The sequence below is a fragment of the Pygocentrus nattereri genome, chromosome 5, assembly GCF_015220715.1.
Source record: "Pygocentrus nattereri isolate fPygNat1 chromosome 5, fPygNat1.pri, whole genome shotgun sequence".
Classification (NCBI taxonomy): domain Eukaryota; kingdom Metazoa; phylum Chordata; class Actinopteri; order Characiformes; family Serrasalmidae; genus Pygocentrus; species Pygocentrus nattereri.
Window position 1 is genome coordinate 11,987,912 of NC_051215.1, and position 24,013 is coordinate 12,011,924.

Genomic DNA, 24,013 nt, shown 5'->3' on the forward strand with positions numbered 1-24,013 from the left:
AGACAGTTCAGCTTAAAGGAAAATGTAAAATGATAATCTTCTCCTGCTGTAGTCCAGCAAAGTGCTTTTTCCTGCTTTCTACTGACTGCTAGTTCACCATTTGAGGGCTTGCTAATTAGCTGATGAAGAAGCAGGTGTTTCAGAGCACAGAGAACTCTAAACAGTGCAGTCCTTCGGCCACCCGTGGCTGGAACTGGAAACTCCTGCTGTGGATGCTTTCTCAAACACATGTGCAGTAGTGCACCACTTCTCACTGAATTCGCTCATATGCAGGGCTTTGAAATGGTAATTTAAGTAACAGCCTAAAATAGCAAATCTGACTATTCATTTAGTCTATAATAATAATACAGCACCACCAGGCGCGTTTCAGTTTAATGAAGAGTTAGATAATAAAGCTTGATGGGATTATTCATGTGTAATGTTTAGCCCTTAAATGTGAAATTGTTTGTAGTTTTTCAGGACCGTGTTGTGTATTGGCTGCACATAATTTTTTGGAACACTTTTACACACCATGCTGCCTTCGGACCGCTATTGACTACCCTTCATGCCATAAAGATCTCTGCTGTCGACTGACAACGGGCCTCATTAACTCCAACCCAGAATTAGGGACTCAGCAGGGGCCAGCTTTATGAATAAGAAGTGAGTGAATGAGGAACTTTAAAGAAGCTCAACTTTTTTGGCAGGTTCTGTAGGCCGGTTACAGAGGATGGAAAGGTTAGCCAAAAATGAGGATGACCATGAGGTCCGTTAGATCACCACAGTCCTGAGGTGAACATAGAGAAAATGAGGAGAGCTTTAGAGGAAAGGGAGAAGGAGCGCAGCTGTGAGGGAGGAAGACAAGAAACAAGGACACACAGTGTACTACATACTGCATTTTTGCCTGGGGGCTCTGGCTTCATGTGTCCCAGAAGAAATATATGCCTTTGCGTGATGGGGAGAACTACAGTTGTGTGCAAAAATTTGGGCACCCCATGGTCAAATGATATGTTTTCTTGGTTTTCTAACTGAAAATGCATGTTTTCTGCACGGAACACACTTTTTAATGCACAAAATTTAATTCACGCACATTTTAATGCACAATTACTGTTTATTTGCTAAATTTCAAATATTAAGGAAAAACGTTAAATGTGGCCTGCACACATTTTATATTTTATGATTTGTTTGTATGGTAAACTGATGCAAATAAATGCCATTGTTCTAACATAGAAAAAGTCATTTTTAAATTTGTTCCCTGTAGAAGATGTGCTGACTTGTTTTCACTTAGAAAATCAACAGAATGTGTAATCTGACGAGGGGTGTTCAAACTTTTGCATACAACTGATGCTAGTGGTTGGAATTAGTCATGACTAAATTGGAAAGAAAAATTAGGTATATAAAAAAATGTAGGGCAGTTTCCTCCTTTTCATCGCAAACAAAACCCACTTGAGCGCTATCAGCTCCCCCTTGTGGTGATTTTTCAGTTTGCTACACATAAGTGAATGAGTAAGTGAGTTAAAAGCCAGTTCCATGAAGAGTTTCATGCCAAAAAAGCAAGGATGAAACAGGCGCCTTTAAAAAGAAACTTTTTTCTGAGGGAATGATGCAACATTTTTCATCCAAACTGTGTTTAACTCTGCATATCTGTGTGTGTGTGTGTGTGTGTGTGAGAGAGAGAGAGAGAGAGAGAGAGAGAGAGAGAGAGAGAGAGAGAGAGAGAAAGAAAGAGTAAGAGAGAGAGACAGAGCGAGAAGGAGAAAGAGCAAGAGCGTTTATTGCCACATCCATCGCTGTCAGTGTGTCATTGTGGTGTAGTGGCTGGGCGAGGGCAATTAGCCACCGATAGGCGGGTGTTGTTTCAGGAGCACAGCTGCTGCCGTCAAAACACTCAGCTCCCTGCTGCCTGGGTGAGATACACTAACGCAATTTAGACCCCTTCGCACCCCCCTCCCCCCAACCCTCAGTGTTCATTACCTCTCCTTTGCTGCACACAGGAGCCGCTGCCACAGCAATGCAGCTCTGAGTAGAAATGAGCAGTAGATGCTATAACATGAAGATGTGTGACACCAATTATATAGATATTGTAAAGTTAATAATTGCAGTTATAGTTAGAGTGTGTACTCGTTGTAGGCAGTGAATTATGTCTCAAATTAGCCCAGATAACGTGACCCACAAACATTGAAGACCACACTAACATTAGAGCGATTAACTGAGTGGCTGACACAGGGATGTTTTGGTCATGTTTCAAATGAAAATGCGGCAGTTTCTTGAACTTCTCTCTATTTCTAGTCCCCTTCATCTGAAGTAGTTTACTGACATAAATGGCCGGTCTTTTGGGGTTAACCTTAGACTAATATCAGATAGGGCATTCCCCAAACTGTTCCCACAGAGTTAGAAGCATACAATTGTCCAAAATGTCTTGTTATACTGAAGCATTAAGATTTCCCTTCACTGGAACTAAGGGGCCTAGTCCAACCCCTGAAAAACAAGCCCATAGCATTATTCCTCCCCCACCTAAATTTACAGTCAGGCAGCTGATGCTCTCCTGGCATTCACTAAACTCAGACTTGTCCATCAGACCTCCAGATTGAGAAGAATACGTTTCCACTGCTCCAGTGGCAGTGTGTTTTGCACCACTACCCCAACGCTTGGAATTGTACTTGGTGATATAAGTGGTGACATATATCATGAAGCTCCTGGTGAACAGTTTTGGGGCTGATGTTAATGCCAGAGGATTTTAAACACCTGTGTCAATGGGACTGAATAACACACCTGAATTCAATGATTGTGTCCCAATGCTTTTCTCTATATAATGTGTATTTACATTGAGTAGTAAATAACCACGCTTTTCCATGGCACAGACTCATTTCCTTAAGAGGCGCTGCCGGAGCTTCTATCCGATTGGCTGAGGGATTAGCGCAGTGATAGCAGTGCAGGGTCGGGGGTTAATCCTCCACTCAGAGGAGAGCCGGAGCAGATGAGTGAGTTCTTGCTCTCCTTCACTCCTGCGGAGGTCATCACTTCATCCATCTGCCCCTCTTTCTTCTCTCTTTGCTGCCTTTTTGCTCCTTGAGGAATGTATGTCTCTCTCTCTCTCTCACCACGCCGGCCTGTTAGTATAAAACGGCTCACAGCACTGCATAATTTATTATTTCCAGTGCTCTGCAGCACACTTTGACTCAGGAAGAGGTTGTAAATCAGTTGATGTGTTGCATCAGACCTAGCAAAAGACTAAACACTGCAATGTTATTGTTTTAAAAGGTGGACAGGGCATATCAACAAATCAGGAGTGTGTCAGAGCAAAAAGGAGAAAGAAGAAAAGTAAAGAAGGGATATAATGAATACTTAAGAAAATACAGTGCATTGTACTCAGTATAACACAGTTATGACTTAAGAAATAGGTGTACATATAGATTTAACAGTGATAGAAACCTATTAGATAGAAATATGCAAGTTACCAGAATAGAATGGCAGTATGGTAATGTAGAAATATACATCCACTTTATTAGAAACACCTACCTTGTATGTCTACTTGCTGGCCACTTTATTACAAACACCTACCTTGTAGTTCCACTCGCTGTCCACAACATTAGAAACACTTAGTAGTTCCATTCACTGGCCAATTTATTAGAAACACCTACCTTGTAGTTCCACTCGCTGGCCAATGTATTAGAAACACCTACCTTGTAGTTCCATTTGCTAGCCACTTTATTAGAAACACTTACCTTGTACATCCACTCCCTGACCACTTTATTAGATTGCCTTGTACTACCACTCACTGGCCACTTTATTAGAAGCACTAACCATGTATTCAATTTGCTGGATGCTTTATTACACACTCCTACCTATAAACGTCCACTATGTAGATGTACTGTTAGAGACTACAGGCCAACTGTTGCTGCTCAATCTTTCGGCTGCCCTTTATCCCATTAATTTTTAATCAGTTCTGACCGCAGGGCTGCTATTGACCACATTGTTAGGATGCTGGATCGTTCCCAGCACAGAGACTCTGACATGGTAGTTAGTGTGTAGTGCTAATAGGAGGGTATCAGACACAGCAGTGTTGCTGGAGGTTTCACCCATATCAGTGTCACTTGCTAGGCTGAGAGTGCACAGCCACCTAAAAATATCCAGTCAAGAGCTGCTCTGTGGTCAGAAAATGACCACTGATGGACTGGAGGATGGCTAACATCTGAATCATCAGATGGGCTTCAAAGTGTACAGCAACAAGGCAAAGCTATAATGTAGAAGTTTTGAGAAAGTGGCCAGTAAAGATATATCCCAAGCACAAACCCCTTCACTGCAGCTATACTCCAAATACACGTGCATAGTTTACAGAGCTCTTATGTGGACCTCACATAAAAGCCATATATCACAAGTTTCACCCGAGAGCCATAACTATCTGCAAACATATGGAGCTTTCATGCCGCAGGAAGATATGTTTCCACATTAGCCAAGGTTTTCTCATGTTGACTGCTTGTTTACGCCCATCCCGATGCTCAAAGTCAGCCTGCTCTGTAACTTCAGACCCATTAAGGCACATTCAGACCCAATACCGCTGCCTCGCCTTTGAGCAGAGAGGGAGGAAAGTGGCCAAACAGCGGCTATTGAGGGAGAAACTGCAAACAGCGTTTAATGCTCTTATCAGTGGTGCAGCAGCGGCAGAAAAGCGCTGCTTTCTCTCCAGCATGGTCTCCTGCTCCTTTTCTCTAGGCTTCTGCTCTACAAGCCAGCATCTCAGTAATATAATGAAGCCAGGCAGCCTCCACATGCAGAAGCAAGCTGCAATATGAGCACCAACACGAATAACACACATCTCAAAGTGTGACCCAAGCATTTTCTCTGTTTCTGTATATGCGAATGACTTTGAGAATGATTTTTGCTTCCATTTTGCTTAGAATGGCATAAGCGTATGAGAAGGAAAGGGGGAGATCAATAAAGTATTTAAAGAAGTTTTTTGAGTGTTGTCCATATCATAACTTAAAGCTAAATGTCAGGAAAACTTCACTATATGTTTGTAAATGTGGCAGCTTGTGGGTGCACGTGGCATCTAACAGAAGTTATTAGTAAAAATATCAAAAATTGAATTTTATTGAAATAAAACTATTACATGTAAACATTTAATTAGCACTAGTCAAAATTAAACTCTTCAAAATTATTTTTCACTAGTGAAAGTATAATTTTTTATATCAAGAATTTAGTTCTTACTAGTGAAAATTACATTTGCACATGTAATAATTCAATTAAAACTAGTAAAGCTGTTTTCTACAAGTAAAACTACAATTTTTACATGTGACATTTTAGTTATTACTAGTACAGATCTCATTTTCATAGTTTCTATTTGTACAAGTAAAATTTATTCTACATTTGATCAAGAATACATTTATTCTTGATCACACCAGAGGGGAACCCTCAGGGCCTAATGATTTTTGGCCACTAACAATTACAGTCTTGTAAGTTCTGGTTAGTTCATTTTTATGCTTGTATGTAAATTCAACAAGTATTACAGTCCTACTCTGGTTTCATTGTTAAGCTTTGAATGGAAACCAAAACAGTCAAACTCTTGAAATTCCTTGAGAAAAATGAGCCAATCAGCAACTGTTTTTCTCTTTAATATCTAGGTAGATGCATTGGTTAGCACATCAAGAACTGACAAGAATCTTAACGTGTTATATTAACTATCAGCATAATTTTTTCCAGTGGGCGGGGCCAATTTTGTGAGGAAAAAAACTTCACTCTAAGCCTCCTGAAAGTCCCAGATATTTCACTGACTGAGTACAAGCAGCAAGCAACTTAATCAGTGGGTTGCTAGAAGTAGAAATCAGTGGCGGCAGCTCTATACCAGAGCTCACTGCTATAATCAATGGGAAACTACTACAAGGTGAAATGTATGCTAATATGTCTGTCACAAGCTTTAAGTAAAACATGGAATGTCTTTTAGCAGCTTCAAATATCTTCATTTTCTGACCATTCGGACTTAAATGTTCATGTAAATTATGATTAACAAAAAATTTGAGTCTCACTGAGCCCAAATTGAAGGCCTAGCTCTAACAGTCACATTTTAACACTGCCACACACACTGTCAAGTCAGCATCACTGCTGTGCTGAGAATGATATACGATCCAAATAATATGTGGTCAGCAATGAACCTGTGGTCAGAAACTGGCTGTCCTTAAATTACAGGCTGTGTAATAATGCCTGGGTTCACATAGTCACTGCAGTGAGCCCACCTCTCTTGAGGGATGTATATCATTTTTCTATCATGTAACAGCCACATAGGGCTTGTTGGTGGCAGTTCAAATAGGATTTATGCTGTTTGCCAAACGGTTTGATTGAATCCGGCATATCTCAGGAAGGACAACCTTAATGATTAACTCGTCTGTTAGGTCTAATGACATTCCGTCAGATGAAGTATTGATTTAAGAAACTGCTCAAGGGTCTAAATACATAAATACCGAATTTAACCGCAATGCCTGCATTTGAACTTTACTGCTGTAAAATGTTTTCTAAGCTAATATCATGTTGTACGTTGATCATTTTGTTCTGACCAGAGTTACTGGACCACAAATTAAAAATCATTTGAAATATATGAAAAATAATATAAGTTGAAATAATTCTCTCTCTCTCTTTCTCTCTCTCTTGTAGTGTTCAAGAATCCGGTGTGTAAGGTGTACAGGTTTCAGACAGTGGACAGCAAGTTGATGTTGGTGAGGGAGCAGATGGCGGAGTGTACACTGTCCTTCAGCATCCCCATGCAGCTTCTTGGCCTTTTCATTCAAGAGGACAGCTGCAGGTACGGTGCATGTCCGGCATGGAGACTTATACAGACTGTTATTATGGATGCGGCTGTTCAAATGGTCTTAACTTCAAAGCCGAACTATACATTTCAACTTTGGTGCAAAGTTGTCATTTGAGTGATCCGAGTGGATCAGACACAGCATTTCAGTTCAAGTCCACTCACTGTCCACTCTATTATACAAACCTGCCTTCTTGTTCCACTTTGTAGATGAAAAGTCAGAGACAGTAGCTCATCTGTTGCCACACAGTTTGTGTTGGTCATCCTCTAGTCCTTCATCAGTGGCCACAGTAGGCTGTTGGCTGGACTTTTTTTCATTGGACTATTCTCAGTCCAGCAGTGACACCGAATAGTTTAAAAACTTCATCAGAATTGCGTTGTGTCTGATATACTCCTACCATTGCAACACACACTAACACACCACCACATCAGTGTCACTGAAGTGCTGAGAATGATCAAACCACCCTAATAGTACCTGCTCAGTGGGGGTCCTGTCTGTTGAAGAACATGAAAGGGGGCTTACAAAGTATGTGGAGCAACAGACAGACAGCAGTTTTAATTGTAGAACTACAAAGTGCACCTACAGTGCTGTGAAAAAGTATTGACCAATTAACCAAAAAACAATTTCTTTTATTTTTGTCAAAATTGAATAGTTTGCCATAATTGAATATTTCAGATGATTAAACTACTTTTAATATTAGACAAAAATAACACAAGCAAACACAACATGCTAAAATGACAATTTAGAGTCTAGATGCAAGGAGATGTACTTATTAAAGTGGCAGTCAGTGTATATGGAAACTTTCCTGGTTTTGAGATGTGATGAAAATCAGCGTATTTGCATATAGCCATCTATTCAGCGTAGTTTAGCTCCACCCATTCACACTGACGTTATAAGAAGTGTTTCAGATCAGACTGCTTTTTGAGCCAAGCCCAATACAGGGCTGGCAGTTAGAACTGAGCTTATTGAAATGTATCACCTCAACACCTCAACAAAAAACAGCCTGTTTCATTCTAGAGGATAAAGAGAAGTTGAAAAATGGGCATGTTAAAATGAATTAGGAAGTAAAAGTTTGCAAGTACACCTGGGAAGAATGTAAAATACATGAAATATGTGGGATATGGGCCAAAATAGACCATATCATATATAACCATTATAGACCACCCCAGACCCAAAAGTGCAACCACACATACAGTTACAGACATGAGGTGGGATGATGAGGCGGTAACAAACGAAACGGAAAAAACTAGAGGTAGAAGGTGAGGGGTGGTTTAAGATGAGGTTGGCAAGAAGGTAAAAAGGATGGAGTCAAAGGAAGAGCAGGACAGACAGAAGCAGAGAGGGAGAAGAGCTGACAGAGTGGAGAAGACAAGGCACTCAGAAGCAGAGAAAGAACAGAGAGAAATCCGAAAGCCTGCGCCACATGAAGAAAAGATCTGGAGCGAACGAAGACGACGAGAGTAAGAACGAATGAGACGTTGAAGGAGTGAGGTGCCGTCTTCCTGTCGGAGGCCGCTTCAAGGATGGAAATGGATGTTTAAGAGCTATACTTAGCCCAATGCTAAATAATTCAAGCCTGTTTAACACTTCAAAGAGCGCGTCTGTCCGCTAGACACCCATCCACAGCTTCCACTACCTCTCTTTTCTTCTCCCTCTTTTTTTGTCTCCCTCTTTTCCCCCTCCCTCCTTCCATTCTTTGGAGTTATTGTTTGAGGAGAACATGACTTTTAGTGTACTTAGCGCCGTGTAGTTGTAAAGAGAAAACAGGAGTTGAAGAGGATGAGGAGAGACTGGAGTCAAAATTTCTAAAGTTGTGCAAAGCACAGGCCAGTCACACAAAGAGAGGTACAGGGTAAACTCCATGACAGCCTACAGCAATTCACAATCCAGTAACAGCAGCTAATCCTCCGGCTTCTTATTATAGTTCTGGTGTTAAATATTTTATTACAGTTTAAATAAGTTCAAAGGTTTAAAAGATTTGAAAAGTTGGCAAGTAATGGTTTAACAATGATAACGTGGAGTATTAGCACTGATGCTACTTTGCCATTGCCACTACAGGGCCTTACAGGGCATACATCTGGTCATAAACTAAGTTGGGCATTACTTTCTCAGCATAACTTGGGCTATGTTTACATTTCAAGCCACATTGCTCAAATATGATGTTTTGCTCAAATCTGATCTCTCACAATGGTTCACACTCATTTAGGTAAGTGATTCAGTTCAGTCATTAATGTGAACAAACCGGCGTCCTGAAATGACCCCCATTCGCACATCCTGCTCAGTAACGTCACATGGATGAATCACATGCATCATCGGCAAACAAATTAACAGTCAGAACGAGCTTCGCTGTGAAGATAATTAACTCTGAACAGTTCTCAGCTTCATTATTAGAGTGAGACAAAAGAGAAAAAGGTGAAATGTTTTACTTTTCCATCGTTCACAGGCTTTAACTTCTGTTCGGTGCTGCTGCCAGGGTAATGCTAAATGTTGGCACACACGCAACAGAAATAAAGCACATGAATTCCGATCTGAGCGCCACATTCAGCTCTCATAGCCACGAATCGGATACGTACCCGATTTAGGACCACATATGAAAGTGATTCCGGTCGGATTTGAAAAGATCAGATTTGCACAGCCCTTGAAAGCTTCAGATCTGAATCACATTAGGGCAAAGAAATCTGAGTTCTGCCACTTCAACCTGGTAGTGTGAACGTAGCCTTTAAGACCATTAAACCAGCTGCCCATGAGCTGAATTTTCACCATGAGTGGTTGTAACTGGGAGTAGGCGTAGGTCAAATTACAAACCTTTTCTAGGCAACTATAACCACTTTAAATAAGCTAGTTTCTGCTTGCCAAACAACTGATACACATTGCATTACTGTAGTCATTGATAGAGCTGCAGCAGTGCTTCAACAGCTAACTTGACTAACTGCTAATATATGAACAGTATGTGATTAGCTAACTACACTGGAAAACAGACAATGAATGAGTAAAGAAATAGCTTTCAGATGTCTACTAATACATTTTTCCCGTTTTTTTTGGTAGCCGCCTTGTCTGACAGTCCTCACCTTGAACCTGCTATGAGTATAAGCAGAGCTTTGCAATATAACTTGTGGTGAAATCAGCATGTTTTCAAATGTGGACCAGCAAATTGTCATGTTATCCTGTTATTGTGGTCCTCACAGGGGTAGCAACACAAGCACGCGGACGCAAGCATAAACACAGTCGTACATACACACGCACGCACCTATTGAGGTACACACACACACACATTCCCAGACTACAACTCCCATATCTGAACCCCTGCTAGGCAACAGCACCTTCCTATCGCTCTGTTGTTCCTGCTTCTGTCCCCAGACACACAATTATCAGTTCATTCTCTGACTTCACCTTTAAATGCATCTTCAGAAGCTTTTGTCAGGTAGAGCTGAATAAGTGTGGCTGTTGATTGACTGTGTAATGCTGGGTCCTTTGTACAAGGTGTTATTCTTTGCAAGGCAGCAAGTGCTTCATGAGCTTTGAGAGGACTGAGTCTAATAGAGTGTAAACAGTTTGTTGAGCATTATGCTCATTGAATGCAGGGCATGACAAACGAACATATGACGCTTTTGTCTGAAATAGAACAGCAGGCGTTTTGGTTTGATCTTTCAGTTCCTCCGTATTTTGTGAATTTATTTGATCACTTTGTTTATTTGATCACTCAATTTTGTCTTTTGTTTCAGAGTAATTTTGTTTATGAAATGTGTTATATTCACAAACATGATAAACGCATGTGGAGTTAATCTAAGCACTACAGTGTGCTGTGGTTGCTACAGTGCCCTCAGATATTAGCCTGAGCTGAATGTGAAGCGCCCTCCACAAATATTAGCACCCCTGATAAGCTGCAAAATGATTCATAATTACTCATTCCATTCATTCAAAATATTAGGTATATATGTAAGGTTGAATAAAAACAAAACACCATCTTGTCATGGAAAAATATATTTCTTTAATCTGTTTGTGCCACAATTATTGGCACCCCTAGAAATTCACTCACTCTCTCACTCATCATTTATGTCGCTTTATCCTGCTGGAACCCATTCCAGCGCTTGTTGGGTGGAAACTCCCTGGGCAGGTGCCAGTTCATCACAGGGCAGACACACAGACATACAGTCACTCACACCTAGTGCTCAAGTTTGGAAGGCACAGGGCATTCGGGGTGCCAATAATTGTGGAAGACACTGTATATGAGATTGAATTTTTATTATAATGTACAGTATCATTTACATTAAAACAGAAGAATTGTATAATGTCCTATAATGTTCATATGACACATGCAGCAACTGATGAATAGTGCATTGCGTGTTGATTGATTATAGAAATGATCATTAGTTGGAGCCAGAGCTGTTTTACAGGTAGTTTCTTTTAACTTATTTGGGTTGTAGTGACCTGCAATATCATCATCTTCATCATCACCATCATCATCATCATCTTCATTATCTTAATCATCACCACCATCTTCGTCACTGTTATCACCATCATCATCATCGCCACCATCATCATCATCGCCACCTTCATCACCATCTTCACAATCATCTTTACCGTCATCTTCATCATCGTCTTCTTCATCACCATCATCATCGTCATTATTTTAATCATCATCACCATCTTCATCTTCGTTATCATCATCATCGTCGTCGTCAACGGCATCATCATCATCATCATTACCATCTTCACCATCATCTTCACCATCATCACCATCTTCACCATCATCTTCTTCATCACCATGATCTTCAACATCAGTTCAGACACATCATGATCAGTCCAGACACCTCAGGTCACTACAACCCAAATAAGTAACAAAGAAACTACCTGTAAAACAGCTCTGGCTCCAACTAATGATCATTTCTAAAATCACTGAACTGTCGCTCAATGCACTATTCATCAATTCCTGCATGTGTCAAATGAACATTAGAACAATTCTTCTGTTTTAATATAAATGATACTGTACATCATAATAAAAATCATCACCATCCTCATCATCATCTTCATCACCATCATCTTCATGATCTTAATCATCATCATCATCATCATATTATTATTATTATTATTATTATTATTATTATTATTATTATTACTATTATTATTTAACTTTTTGTTTCGGGGCGGCACGGTGGCGCGGTGGGTAGTGGTGCCGCCTCACAGCAAGGAGGGCTTGGGTTCGATTCCCCAGCCGGGCGACCAGGGTCCTTTCTGTGTGGAGCATGTTCTCCCTGTGTCTGCGGGGGTTTCTGTGTGGGTTTCCTCCGGGTTCTCCGGTTTCCTCCCGCAGTCCAAAGACATGCAGTCAGGCCAATTGGACATGCTAAATTGCCCTTGGGTGTGAGTGTCTGTCTGTCTGTCTGCCCTGTGATGGACTGGCGACCTGTCCAGGGTGTATCCTGCCTTCCACCCGATGACCGCTGGGATGGGCTCCAGCACCCCCCACTACCCTGAGGGAGAAGTGGCTTGATGGATGGATGGATGGATGGATGGATGGATGGATGGATGGATGGATGGATGGATGGATGGACCTTTTTGTTTTTGTTTTTCTTTTTTTTCTCCTGTTTCATGTTCTTACCCTTCATCCTTTTTTTCTTTTTTCTTTTATTTTTATTCTTCTCTTTCCATCTTTTTCTTCTTCTTTCTATTCTATTTTCCTCTACTGCTTTTTTCTTCTTCTTTTGTTCCTTTTTAATCTTCTTTTTCTTATTTTGTCTTCTTCTTTCTGTTCTTTCTTCTTTTCTTCTTTCTGTTCTTTCTTCTCTTCTTAGTTTTTTTCTTGTTTTACTTTTTCTTTTTTATTTTTCTTCATCTTGTTTTTTTCTTCTGAATTTCTTTTATTCTTTTTTTTTCCTTTAATCTTTCTTTTTTCTTCTCATTCTTTTTCTGCTATCTTTTCCTTCTCCTTTCTGTTCCTTCTTCTTCTCTTGGCCCTTCCTTCTTTTTTCATCCACTTCTTGTTCTTCGTGTTCTTTTTCTTCTACATCATCATCATCTTCTTTTTCTCTTTCTCTGGTGCCTTTATGGCATCACTAGCTTTCTCTACCCACTCTTTCATTGATGTCGACAGACACGCTGCCTCTGCCCACGCAGGCTTTAATGTGTACTGAGGATAGAGAGAGTGATGAGATTATTCACTCCTTATTTTGAAAATGAATGATTTCATTAGTGCTAGGCCTTGTCCTGATGTCCTGTCTTTAAAAAAATCAATTGAACTGGATGAATGAGGAGCTGATGTGAAAGCCAGGCAGGATCTGTTCAGCTACACTAATACTACACTAATTCAGCAGAATGACAACACAGCGTGAACACTGTGCTCCAATTACAGACGACATAAACGCTCGTACTCTCTCACTTCAGCACTCTGAACATACAACAAACATAGCTTCTCTCTCCCACTCTCTCTTCCTCTCTCTCTCCATCTCTTGCTTTCTCTCTCTCTCTCTTCCTCTCTCTCTCTCTCTCTCTCTCTCTCTGTCTTCCTCTCTCTCTTCCTCTCTCTCTCTCCATCTCTTGCTTTCTCTCTCTCTCTTCCTCTCTCTCTCTCTCTCTCTCTCTCTCTCTCTCTCTCTCTCTCTCTCTCTCTCTTCCTTTCTCTCTCTCTTCCTTTCTCTTGCTTTCTCTCTCTCTCTTCCTCTCTCTTCCTCTATCTCTCCATCTCTTGCTTTCTCTCTCTCTCTCTTCCTTTCTCTCTCTCTCTCTCTCTTCCTTTCTCTCTCTCTTCTTTTCTCTTGCTTTCTCTCTCTCTCTTCCTCTCTCTTCCTCTCTCTCTGTCTCTCTCTCTCTCTTGCTTTCTCTCTCTCTCTTGCTTTCTCTCTCTCTCTCTTCCTCTCTGTCTCTCTCTCTTTCTCTCTCTCATTTGCTATCTCTAATGTTTGTTCCAACTTTTTCGTTTTGTCCACCTTAATAGAACCACACATTAGATATTTATCAAAGTATAACATTTCTCTCATTTTTTTGTAACCATTTATAATTTATCGTTTTATTAGTAAATCTATTTTGTTTCTTGGACCTTCTTGATTTTTTAACACTTACTAATGATGGGCGAAATAAATGGAGGGCTTTTAATCTTTATGTTGTGGTATGTTAACTCATCATCACCATGATACAGTTCACCCTAACTGTCCATCTCACAAAGCCTAAACGCCAGCTGTAATATTCATGTCCAACCTGTGGTCTTCCAGTTAGCAGTGCTCTTAGCATCCTCTCAGCCAGCTTCCATACTCTTATTCTTATTTCTCTTCCTAGAATCTCAATTTGCTGACCATGACAAATGATTAAACAAAAGGGGCCTTTTTTATTGTACAGAGGAAACTGTACTTCACCCCTGCTGTGAGGATCCTGGTAAAAATGCCTCCATTAAAATGTCTATTAAAAAAAAAACAGAGTAGCTAATCATTCACCAGCAAAAACAGCTGCTCAGTGGTTTTTACTCAGCCATAAAACCTCCACAGCCTCACTACTGCTGGATCCAGATGTGCCCAATGTGTGTCTTTCACTACTGTTCACCTCTCTCTCTCTCTCTCTCTCTCTCTCTCTCTCTTTCTTTCTTTCTCTGTCTCTGTCTCTCTCTTTCTTTCTTTCTCTGTCTCTGTCTCTCTCTGTTTATCTACCTCTCAATTTTCCCTCTTTTTTCCTCATCCTCAATCACAGTTCAGTTCAGCTTACTTTATTAGGATAGCAAATGAGCAGCATAAAACAGTATATGTGACATTTTTATGTGCAGATCATATTAGCATCCTATGGCATTGTTTTATGCTCTGTATTTAAAAGAAAGTGGCCTTTAAAACATAGACACATAGACAGAAATGTAAAAAGCTTGTACAAAATTAAAAAGAAAACAAAATAAAAGACAATTCTGAAAAGGGCGGAATGGTTAATATATGTTTTTTTTTTTTTTTTTTTTTTTTTTTTTTGTTGGAGGGGCTTAAATAATGGAACATTTATATTCAAGAAAATTCCAAATTCACTTGCACCTTAAACATAGCAACATTACAAGAAATGAAAAGATTGAAAAAGGAAAATTTAAGATGGTCTAAAATAATGTAGTAAGTTTGAGGTGTTTGCATGTGGCAGGAAGGCACGACTGTATTATACTGCCAGTATCTACAATTCCTTGTGTTTCCTTAATACATACAGTACATTTTACCTAGAGAGGTTGCTGAATGAGGGATACTTGATGATTAATTGTTTGTGAGTCTCATCAAATTTTAACCTTTCCATCAGGAATTGCAGCTGGTTCAGTTTGTGTTTGCCCTGCTGGTGTCTGGGAATTCTTGTGTCTGCTGATCTCCACGGTCAGATGGTGCTCATCTATTTGCTCTTTGTCAAAATGAATTTCAGTTCTGTATCAGTTTTTGTGGACAGGTAGTTTGTCATGGTGTACTGTTTTTCTAGGGTGAGATAGCAGAAGTGCTTTCGCCTGGTCCCCTGTCTGTGAGATGTTTGTGTGAGTGTGTTATGGAGTGTAATGAAGGGCCAGCTGAGTGAGGAAACCACTGCCTTTGCTTAACTGTTACCAGACTTTATAATATGAAAGACAGTTACTATTTGTGTTTTCAAAATCCCGCTTTCTCTGTCTCTTTTTCTCTTTTGTGTGTCATGCTATCTGTAGTTCCCCTGACCTATAATAGTGTGTTAGCATAAGAGTGAAAATTCATATCATATTTGCACATGATATCTTGCATAGGTTGCATAAAAACTTAAAAAGGAAAGGCCTTAGACCAGAGCCTTGAGGAACACCATACATGTCCACTGAGGTGTATACCAAAGCTTCAAGCCTGTCTTACAAGATGTCATGGTCTCCTGTGTCAAAAGTAAAACTTAATTATTCCTGTCTTTTACTTCTTCTCTCTCCCTTTCTCTCTCTCCCCCTCTTTTAAAAGCTTACTGAAGTTAAGTATAAGTGCATGTAGACTTGAACCATATTGGCTTAATATTTCCCTCTGCGCCTGAGCTTTTTTGAAGAACGTGGTCTTGCTCTGGGCGAGTTTGTGTTCTGTAGTATAGGCAGCTGCTGCTAATTGAGATTCCCCTCGCAGTACTGCTGTTGACCCCAGGCTCCAAGCCTCCAGTGATTAAAGTGAACAGCGCCTATAACACACCATGAAATAAAGGCCCAACACCACAGGCTCCCTCTGCAGCCCATTGTGGAGATTCAGGCCAAGCATTCAACATATCTCTTCAGCTCTTCATGCATTTCTCTCCTTTTCTGACATGTTATTTCTCTCTCTTTTTTTTCTTTTCCTCTATTTCCTCCTTTCCTTCCTTTCTTCTGTTCATCTGTTTCTTCTTTCTTTTCTGCACCTGCTCTCTTTATAGATCTCCCTCTGCTGTTCTTCACCCCCTTCTTCTCTTTTCTCTCTCAGCCACATACTTTTATTTCTCACTTTATCATCTCTATTTTTATACCTCTTATTCCTTTGCTGTCATTTTTTTCCTTCTTGTAGTATTTCTGCCGCCCTTGTAACAGCTAAAATCCACAGCCTCATGGCTCAGGAAACAATATACTTTGACCATCTTTCCCTTTCTAACCTTGGGTCAGCCTTTCCCTCCCCCCTTTTGCAGTATCCACTCAGATCACAAATAACACACCTCCGCTGCTGACCACCTTTCAATAACCCTTAAGAGGCCATGAGATCCCAGCTTTTGAAGAATCACTGAAATTTGTTGGAGAAGAGGGCCACAGGCTGGGCAAACCGAAGAGCCTGTGTCGTTAATGAGCAGTACACTGAAAATCCAGCTTGTTCTCTAGAGATCAAGCTAAAACAATGCATGTGCTTGAAGAACATTCATTCCCTCCTGTTCTACCCCTCAGGTCTACACTTTATGCCAGGCTTATCAGGGCTGTACCATCTCAAAGCCCGATATAATTATCTCTCCCTCTCTCTTCCACGTTAGCTAAATTACCATGCAAACAATAAGCACTCTTTTCCCCCTTCAGTAGATATCAGAGGATTTCTCTGCTACGTAGAATTGGCAGCTTTTGTGGCACTCGCATTATTTGAAGATACTAATCGCATTGCTGGAAGTATTACGGGCACATGGAGACTCAGAGCCTGAATTTATATGAAAATGAGTCATTGTTCTCGATGGAAATTTCCTCTACAATTAAAAAAGATGCCTGAGCATTTTATTAATGAGATGTATTAAAGGTCTTTTCCCAAACAGCAGAGGGAAGCTATAACCACCTGTTTTAGCTAGATAAGCCCCCATATTACCTATGTAAATCTAACTTTAGTTCTGCCATGCTGTTCTGGCCCTTTGGGCACTCCCACAATGCACCTGGGCAATGTCACACTGACTAATAATGAGGATTAACACCAGAGATGGCATTTTTGTTCAGTTTTCCACAAGGCATTTGATTAAACAATGGGAAATGTTTATTTTTTCAGTGTTGTGTGCACAATAGAAATACCATCAATCTGAAGACTTCTGGACAGCCTGTCATCTAAGAGCTGTGTTGCTCAGTGGTACCGCTAAAGACATCTGCATTAGTGCTCCATTAGCACGTCTGCTAGCCCTCCTCAGTGAATTCGCACTCGCCGGCTCTTTAATAAGGCTACTGTGATCATGTTACCTTGAGGCCACAGACACCACATGGAGAGGTGACAGACGAGGCCAGTAATAGTGGCCAAAAACAAACCGGAGAAAGGCAATGACAAAGCTACTGATTAGAGATAATGTAGGCAAAGTGAGAGGAGAGAGAAAGAGAGACAAAGTGGGAAAGAGAGAGACTGAATGGTGTGTAATAATAGAGGGGCTGACTAGATTATTCTACATCATTGGCAAGAGTGTTTTTTCCCGCAAAAACGCATTATGAAACATGACACAGTGTTGTTTTAGATAATGAAATTGCAAGTAATAGCGTTGTTTTATTTTAAGAATAGTATATTCTTTCAGGCTTCTGCCGAATAACCCATGGGACTGACTCCAGGACCCCACCATGATCCAGAATGATAAGCAGCATAGATAACATTAACATCGGTTTATAAAACTTGTGAAATCTTCAAGAAACATTCCACTAAAGCACCCTGTAATGCTCATATTGTTGCTAGTAGAACCAAAACTGTTTTATGTGCATTATTTGAAACTTTTCCTAAGAAGCTTCACAGCCAGTCACAAACAGTGTGTATACATACATTTGTGGACACTTGCTCATCCAACATTTCCCCTGAAATCTTCTCAAATTCCCCTATGGCACACACCAGTCCTCTGGGCCCCGATGATGGCTGTGAGAGACGGCGAGAAGGCGGGGCCCGAACTCCAAGCAAGAATGAAGCTCGGCGAGAGGAGAACTGTGAGTGAGTGGCTCTTAAGTCCATTGCTCCACCTCCCCGTCAGCACCCTTGCTCCACAGCTCAGCCGACCGGATCGAACATAAAGCAAATTAAAGTGGCCTCGCTCCAGCACTGGAGGCGGGGCTCGGGATTCGTGCACCGTCCTCCTCTCACTCACTGTTCTTCTCTCCCCGCCATCCTCACTGGGCTTCATCCTCACTCAGAGTTTGGGCCTCGTATTCCTGCCGGCTCCGTGGCTGTCACTGGGGCCCGGGGGACGGGCGCATACCAGACCCCCCCCTTACTGCAATAGCAGCTTTTTTCCTGGGAAGGCTTTGCACTATACTGAACATGACTGTGAGGATATGTTGCGTTTAGCCAGAAGAGAGCTAGTCATTACTCATCCCAAAGGTATCGGAGCTCCATCACACTAAGAACCAGCATTTCTGCTCAACAGTCCAATACTTATCCCTCCAGCAGATGCTTGGCATTATCCACGCTGGACTTAGGCTCATGTGCAGTTGCTCCAGAGAGTCTTTGTTGGCAGTGCTTTTCTATGGAGATCGTGCAAGCTATGTGTGCTCAGTTGAACATTTGTATCACCAACTAGTGCACCTTAAAATAGCCGAACTGACTTATAAGAAGAGCTGTCTACAAGCCTTTAGACATAAAGTGCATGAATACTGTTGTCTGATTGCAGTTTAATGGTTGATTGCAGGATACAGGACCTGAATGATCTGGGTGAACTCTCCCCACACTGGGATAACCTGAGGAGGGATGTCATCACCCGCTACAGCCAGCTCATCAAAACCTACCAGGACACACTTGCTGAGCTGGAAAAACTCACCGGTAAGGATTCTGCAGGTGTCACATGCATGCGAACAGAAAACACATAGACACGCACCGTATCACCGTACCATACATGCAACTATCTGTAGACTATTCTACCCAATTAGTTCATATTAACCTACAGTGAACAAAATAATTTGATAAACAATGAAATATTCAAATCTTAGATAATTACAAGAATTATGTTAAGGTCTATTTAAACCTGAGGCATTAACAGACATAGTAATCGCCTAAATATATACAAAATCGTCATTTATAGGCTACTTCCTTTTGGGAGCTGTCCCAAATATCAATTTATGTTCTTTTTGTATGTTTTCTTTTTTTACATCTTTTTTATTTCTTTTAAAGTGATGTTGAGATTTAGATTTAGTTAAAAGATTAATCATGAGTTTAATTTTAAGAAACTTTTTTTTATTCTCTCACATTTTCATGTCATTATTGAAAAACAGAATTTTAGTGTTATTTTAACTACACCCTCTGCATTTCAGAGCAGGAAGTGAGACTGCATCCCTGTCCCTCATGGCCACACGGTGAACAGTTAGATCCTATTGTTTGAGTAAATGTGCCCCAAAGTCTGAAAATTGCCAAATTTTTTTATGTTTAAATGAAGAATATGATGATCTAATGTGTGTAAATCTGTTCAAAGCTGTGTTTGCGGGTCATGTACTGGCTAGTCATTTTGGGTTCAGCTCAACACTGGCTAAAAATAACACTAGTGAAACAGTCACTAGTAAAACATTTGGGAAAATTTCATTCGAGTTGTTGTGGTTGTGACAAAATGGAACGTTTAAATATTTATTTTACTGAATTAGACATTATTACACAGGAAAAACTGAGCTTTTAACTTAAAATTGTGAGTGATCCCTATAAGTGTAAGCCTGAACCTACACCTAACCGTAAACTCATCCCCAGCAAACTGAAAGGAAAAAATGTGCTCTTTCAGTTTCAAACAAATTAAACATTTTTTGCTCGCGAGCTTTTATAAAAAGCACACATACCATTTCTTTGTATTTTTTCACTTTATTTTCATTTGATCTCAACAAACTGCACTTTCCTTTTCATTCCTGTCTCTCATTTCTATGAAGAATGTAAGACCTTCACAATCCGCCCTTGGTTATGAACAGAAAGGCATTCACATGTTCATCAGCAGTCCACAGTTAACAAACACTGTGCTCACAGTTAATTACGGCATCTAATGTGAAGGCATGCACTGAATTAGCGCTGAGACACACTCACAACACACTGGAGAGAACTGAAAATCTGAGATATAATGCTTTCCTATGCTTCATCTCCTCTTCATTACTGCTTCATTTAATGCAGCAATTACATGTCGATTAGACACTGCTTTGAAGGGGATTCATATGAAGACGTATGGCCCAGTCATTATCATCAGTATGCAGTGATTCTCCCAGTTGGGATGGTTCTCCTCTCATGTGCCTCTCGCAGCATCTCGTGGTTGCTCTTAAATATGTGGTGGCAGTGTAGCCATAGCAACAAAGTTCTGACCGGGCAGAGATGAGTGACACATAGCATAGATGAACCAGAGTGTTTACTCGTTCTTCCTGCAGATTGAAGACTGTAGCACAAACGCGCTGTAGTGTACACAGCTTCAATCTGCAAACACTCACGAGCATCATGTTTGTTTGTTTTTTTTTGGATGCCCACTTTCACAGGCTCCAAACACACAACACAGCTGTCAAAATGAATTTGAAAGATAAATGTTTTGCGGAATTCAATGAAAACAAGCCAGTAGAAATCATTGGTTTTAGCGTTTAAAGCCTCTGCAGTGGCTCCTGGCATGTTTTAGACAGGTTAGTCACATGATGGCTACCAAGCCTACCATTACTGACCATAAATAAATAAAACAACAATCTAACACTGCATCCAAAACCACATACTGCCATACGAACTAGTATGTTAAAGCTAAAATGGGCCATTACACATCCATTCATCAGTATAGTATGTACAGTATAGTATAGCAGTGTGTGGTTTCCGAAACAGCCTATCTTGTCTTTAAATAGGTATGTATCCTTCTTAACAATGACTCAAGCTTCATCCATTACAGACTGGGCTCGGAATGGCTGACTGGCTTAACAGCAGCAAATAAAATTATTGTCCAAAGTTGGTTACTCCTCATCATCCGTCTATGCATCACTAGCTTCATACACTACTGGACATTCTCTACCTGAATCTATGATCTATCAGAATGAACAGTCCAGAACTCTTCATAAATGGAATTATAGAATAGCCAAAGTGCCTTTTGTTTACTTATCTGTTTAGTGTATTTATGTTGTGACTGCTTAACCTAAGTGTTCCGTGCTGTATGTACAATTAGTGTCTGTTTGTTCTGGGTGTGGGTGGGGAGAGGGTATGGGGTGTTGTTTGGCATTTCTTTAAATGGAAAAAATCATAAAGAATAATTAGGTGTATAAATGTGTAGAAATACTTGTAAACACCCAGCAGCTCTTTTGTGGCTTTTGCAAAGCAGTTTGTCTGCTCTTAATGATAACCGACAAATACATTCTCTGCTTCTCTCCATGACCTCAGACTTCTTCTGACCAAATGTGGGTGCTCTGTAGTGTAGTCACTGTTTCAGTGACCTGGAGCACAGTATCGCTGGACATGTCGATCACTTTACTTGAATCTTCTATATAATACTGACACAACCATGCCATAAGCATGTCTTGGCAGATGTATTATACTGTCATGAGTAGACATGACAGATTTTGTTCAGTAATATAACAGTGTCATGTTACCATTACTGGTAGTTGGGTAGTCGGTTAGACTCACTGGTGTTTTGAACTGTGAGATTTAGAGATGCTTTATATGAACTACCATGTGCTACATAACCATGCCATGAGTTGTCATGACAGATTATGTCTAGTAAGATAAGTTTTGCATTTTGCATTTCTTATTTTTTTACCTCTACCTCTTGTTTTTGAGTGTCACCCTTGGTTTTGAGTCTCACCTTGCCTCTTGGAACTGAGTTACAGCAGGTAGTGCTTGGAGTCTTCCTTATGAAATGAGGAAGCTACCAAGAAATCAAAACACTACTAACTCTTTTTTTTTTTCTCAAAACACTTCTTCTGTTTTTGGAAGCCCATGTAGCCCTAACACTTCTACCTACCCCTCTATCTCAACAAAAAAACCCTAGACATGAACATGCAAAACGTAGGGGTAACGGCTAAGTGGTTTGAAGTCATGAGGGCTCTGTCAGCATATGACATTTGTCATAACATGTTTATGTCAACGTTATGTAGCAGCATTCAAATGAAGTGTTACTGTTTAGAAAAATGGTGTAAAATTAAATATATTCAGATTCTAATATATTCAATATTTCCCAAGCTATATATATATATATATATATATATATATATATATATATATATATATATACACACATACACGCACACATCATATCCACTCAGTGTGTGTGCGTGATCTAAAATGACAGATATTACACAGTCTTATTAAATCAATTCTATCTACACTCAGTCTAATGTGATGTCCTCCAGTGTTCACTCCCTATAGAGGAAGAAAAGAGAAAAGGCAGCACTGAAATGTCAAAGCACCATGCAGCCCTTTCCACTTCTGCCTGAAGTCTAAAACAGTCATTGATGTTTTTGCCTTTCTAATCAGCTGTGGCGGCCAAAAAAGCTGATCGCTCAAATCGATCGGCGGCTCCATTCGGGCCAGTTGATCTTGTGCCTGCTGTTGTTGTTTTGCTGGATGACTGATGTTGACGGCCGCGGCTGAGCCGAGCCCAGGCTTCTCAGTTATGGCTCCTGACAGCTCTCAGAGGGGCCGGGGCTCTAATCTCGTTTTGTTGTAAATCAGAACGGCCTCAGCCTTTCTGCAACTCGCTTTGCTGTCTCACTTCTTCAGGACTCCAACACAGTCCAGCCACTGCAGAGAATCTGCAGAGTATTAATTATTGATGCCTAATGTTATTAGGAATAATAAGGCAGATGACTCCTTGGTCAGAGAGTGTGTCTGGTGTTTAGAGACTGCAGCTGCTGCAGGAGCAGCGCATACACTGCTACATGTACAGCAGATTAGATTGAGCCAACACTGCTCTCATAACTCCCTAGCTGTCTCAAATCAAGTGCCCCTGTAGTGAACTAGGCAGGGGTTAAATTGGGGCTGGAATCCTACAACCTTTCTTCTCCAGTTTTCTGGTTTCGTATGCAGCATGACAACTGAAAAAAAAATCTATAAATCTATAATTTAACTATAAATCTAAAATCTATAAACAGGCCCTGTGAGTAAGTACAAGTGGATTCGAGCCCAGCCGGAGCCTATCCCAGTGTTCAATGGGCGGATGTCAGGAAACACTCTGGCCAGGTCGCCGGTCCATCACAGGGCAGACAAGCATACACTCACACCTAGGGGCTATTTAGCATGTCCAGTTGGCCTGACTGCTTGTCTTTGTACACTGGGAGTCCCTTATTGCTGTTAGACAACAGTGCTACCCACTGCGCCACCATGCTGCCAACATTAAATAATATATAGCCTAAAATATTTTTAATTACTGTTGCATTATAGTCCAACGGTATCTTTTATAAGCAAATGCTGGTCGTTCTCTGTACCTTTTCTCTGAATCTCATTCAGAATCACCAATGAAGTCAACTGAATATAAACCAAACAACACATTTTATCAAATGAAAAGAAAGTAATAATAACACTCAGATCTGTTCTCAGAGGATACTGGAATTTTGGAACCAGTGAACATCAACAAATAATACTCACTTCTTGGAAATAATCATTTCACTGCTCAACAGGCAGCACATTTTATTTAAAGAGAGTAAAAGGACTGTTTTATTTCTGTCTTTTTATTTATTTCTAATATCAATATATATGTTACATGTTCAGTTTCCAGTTACTTCAGATAAAGGCACTACACTTGGCTGGTCTCCAAAGTGTCCATCTTACCCCAAGGCCAAGTCAAGACACTAATTTCTCCTAAATAATTTTTGGAGATTCATCGTTTAGTCTCTTGAACCTTGAAAGAGCAGGCTTGAATGAAACTTTCTAGTCCCCTAATGAGCTCATAATGACCAAAGTTGTTTGTCAGACTGGACATAGACTGGA

The 24,013-nt window shown here is 40.4% G+C and overlaps 1 protein-coding gene across 9 annotated transcripts in view; it reads left to right on the forward strand.

The window, feature by feature from the left end:
• inpp4b (inositol polyphosphate-4-phosphatase type II B) overlaps positions 1-24,013 on the forward strand; it is a 578,351-nt gene that overhangs the window by 423,545 nt on the left and 130,793 nt on the right. For all 9 annotated transcript variants that reach the window (XM_017717647.2, XM_037538633.1, XM_017717648.2 and 6 more), the window contains 2 exons: positions 6,622-6,769; positions 18,792-18,922. In XM_017717647.2, the coding sequence (XP_017573136.1) occupies positions 6,622-6,769; positions 18,792-18,922 (279 nt within the window). The remainder of the gene's footprint in view (positions 1-6,621; positions 6,770-18,791; positions 18,923-24,013) is intronic.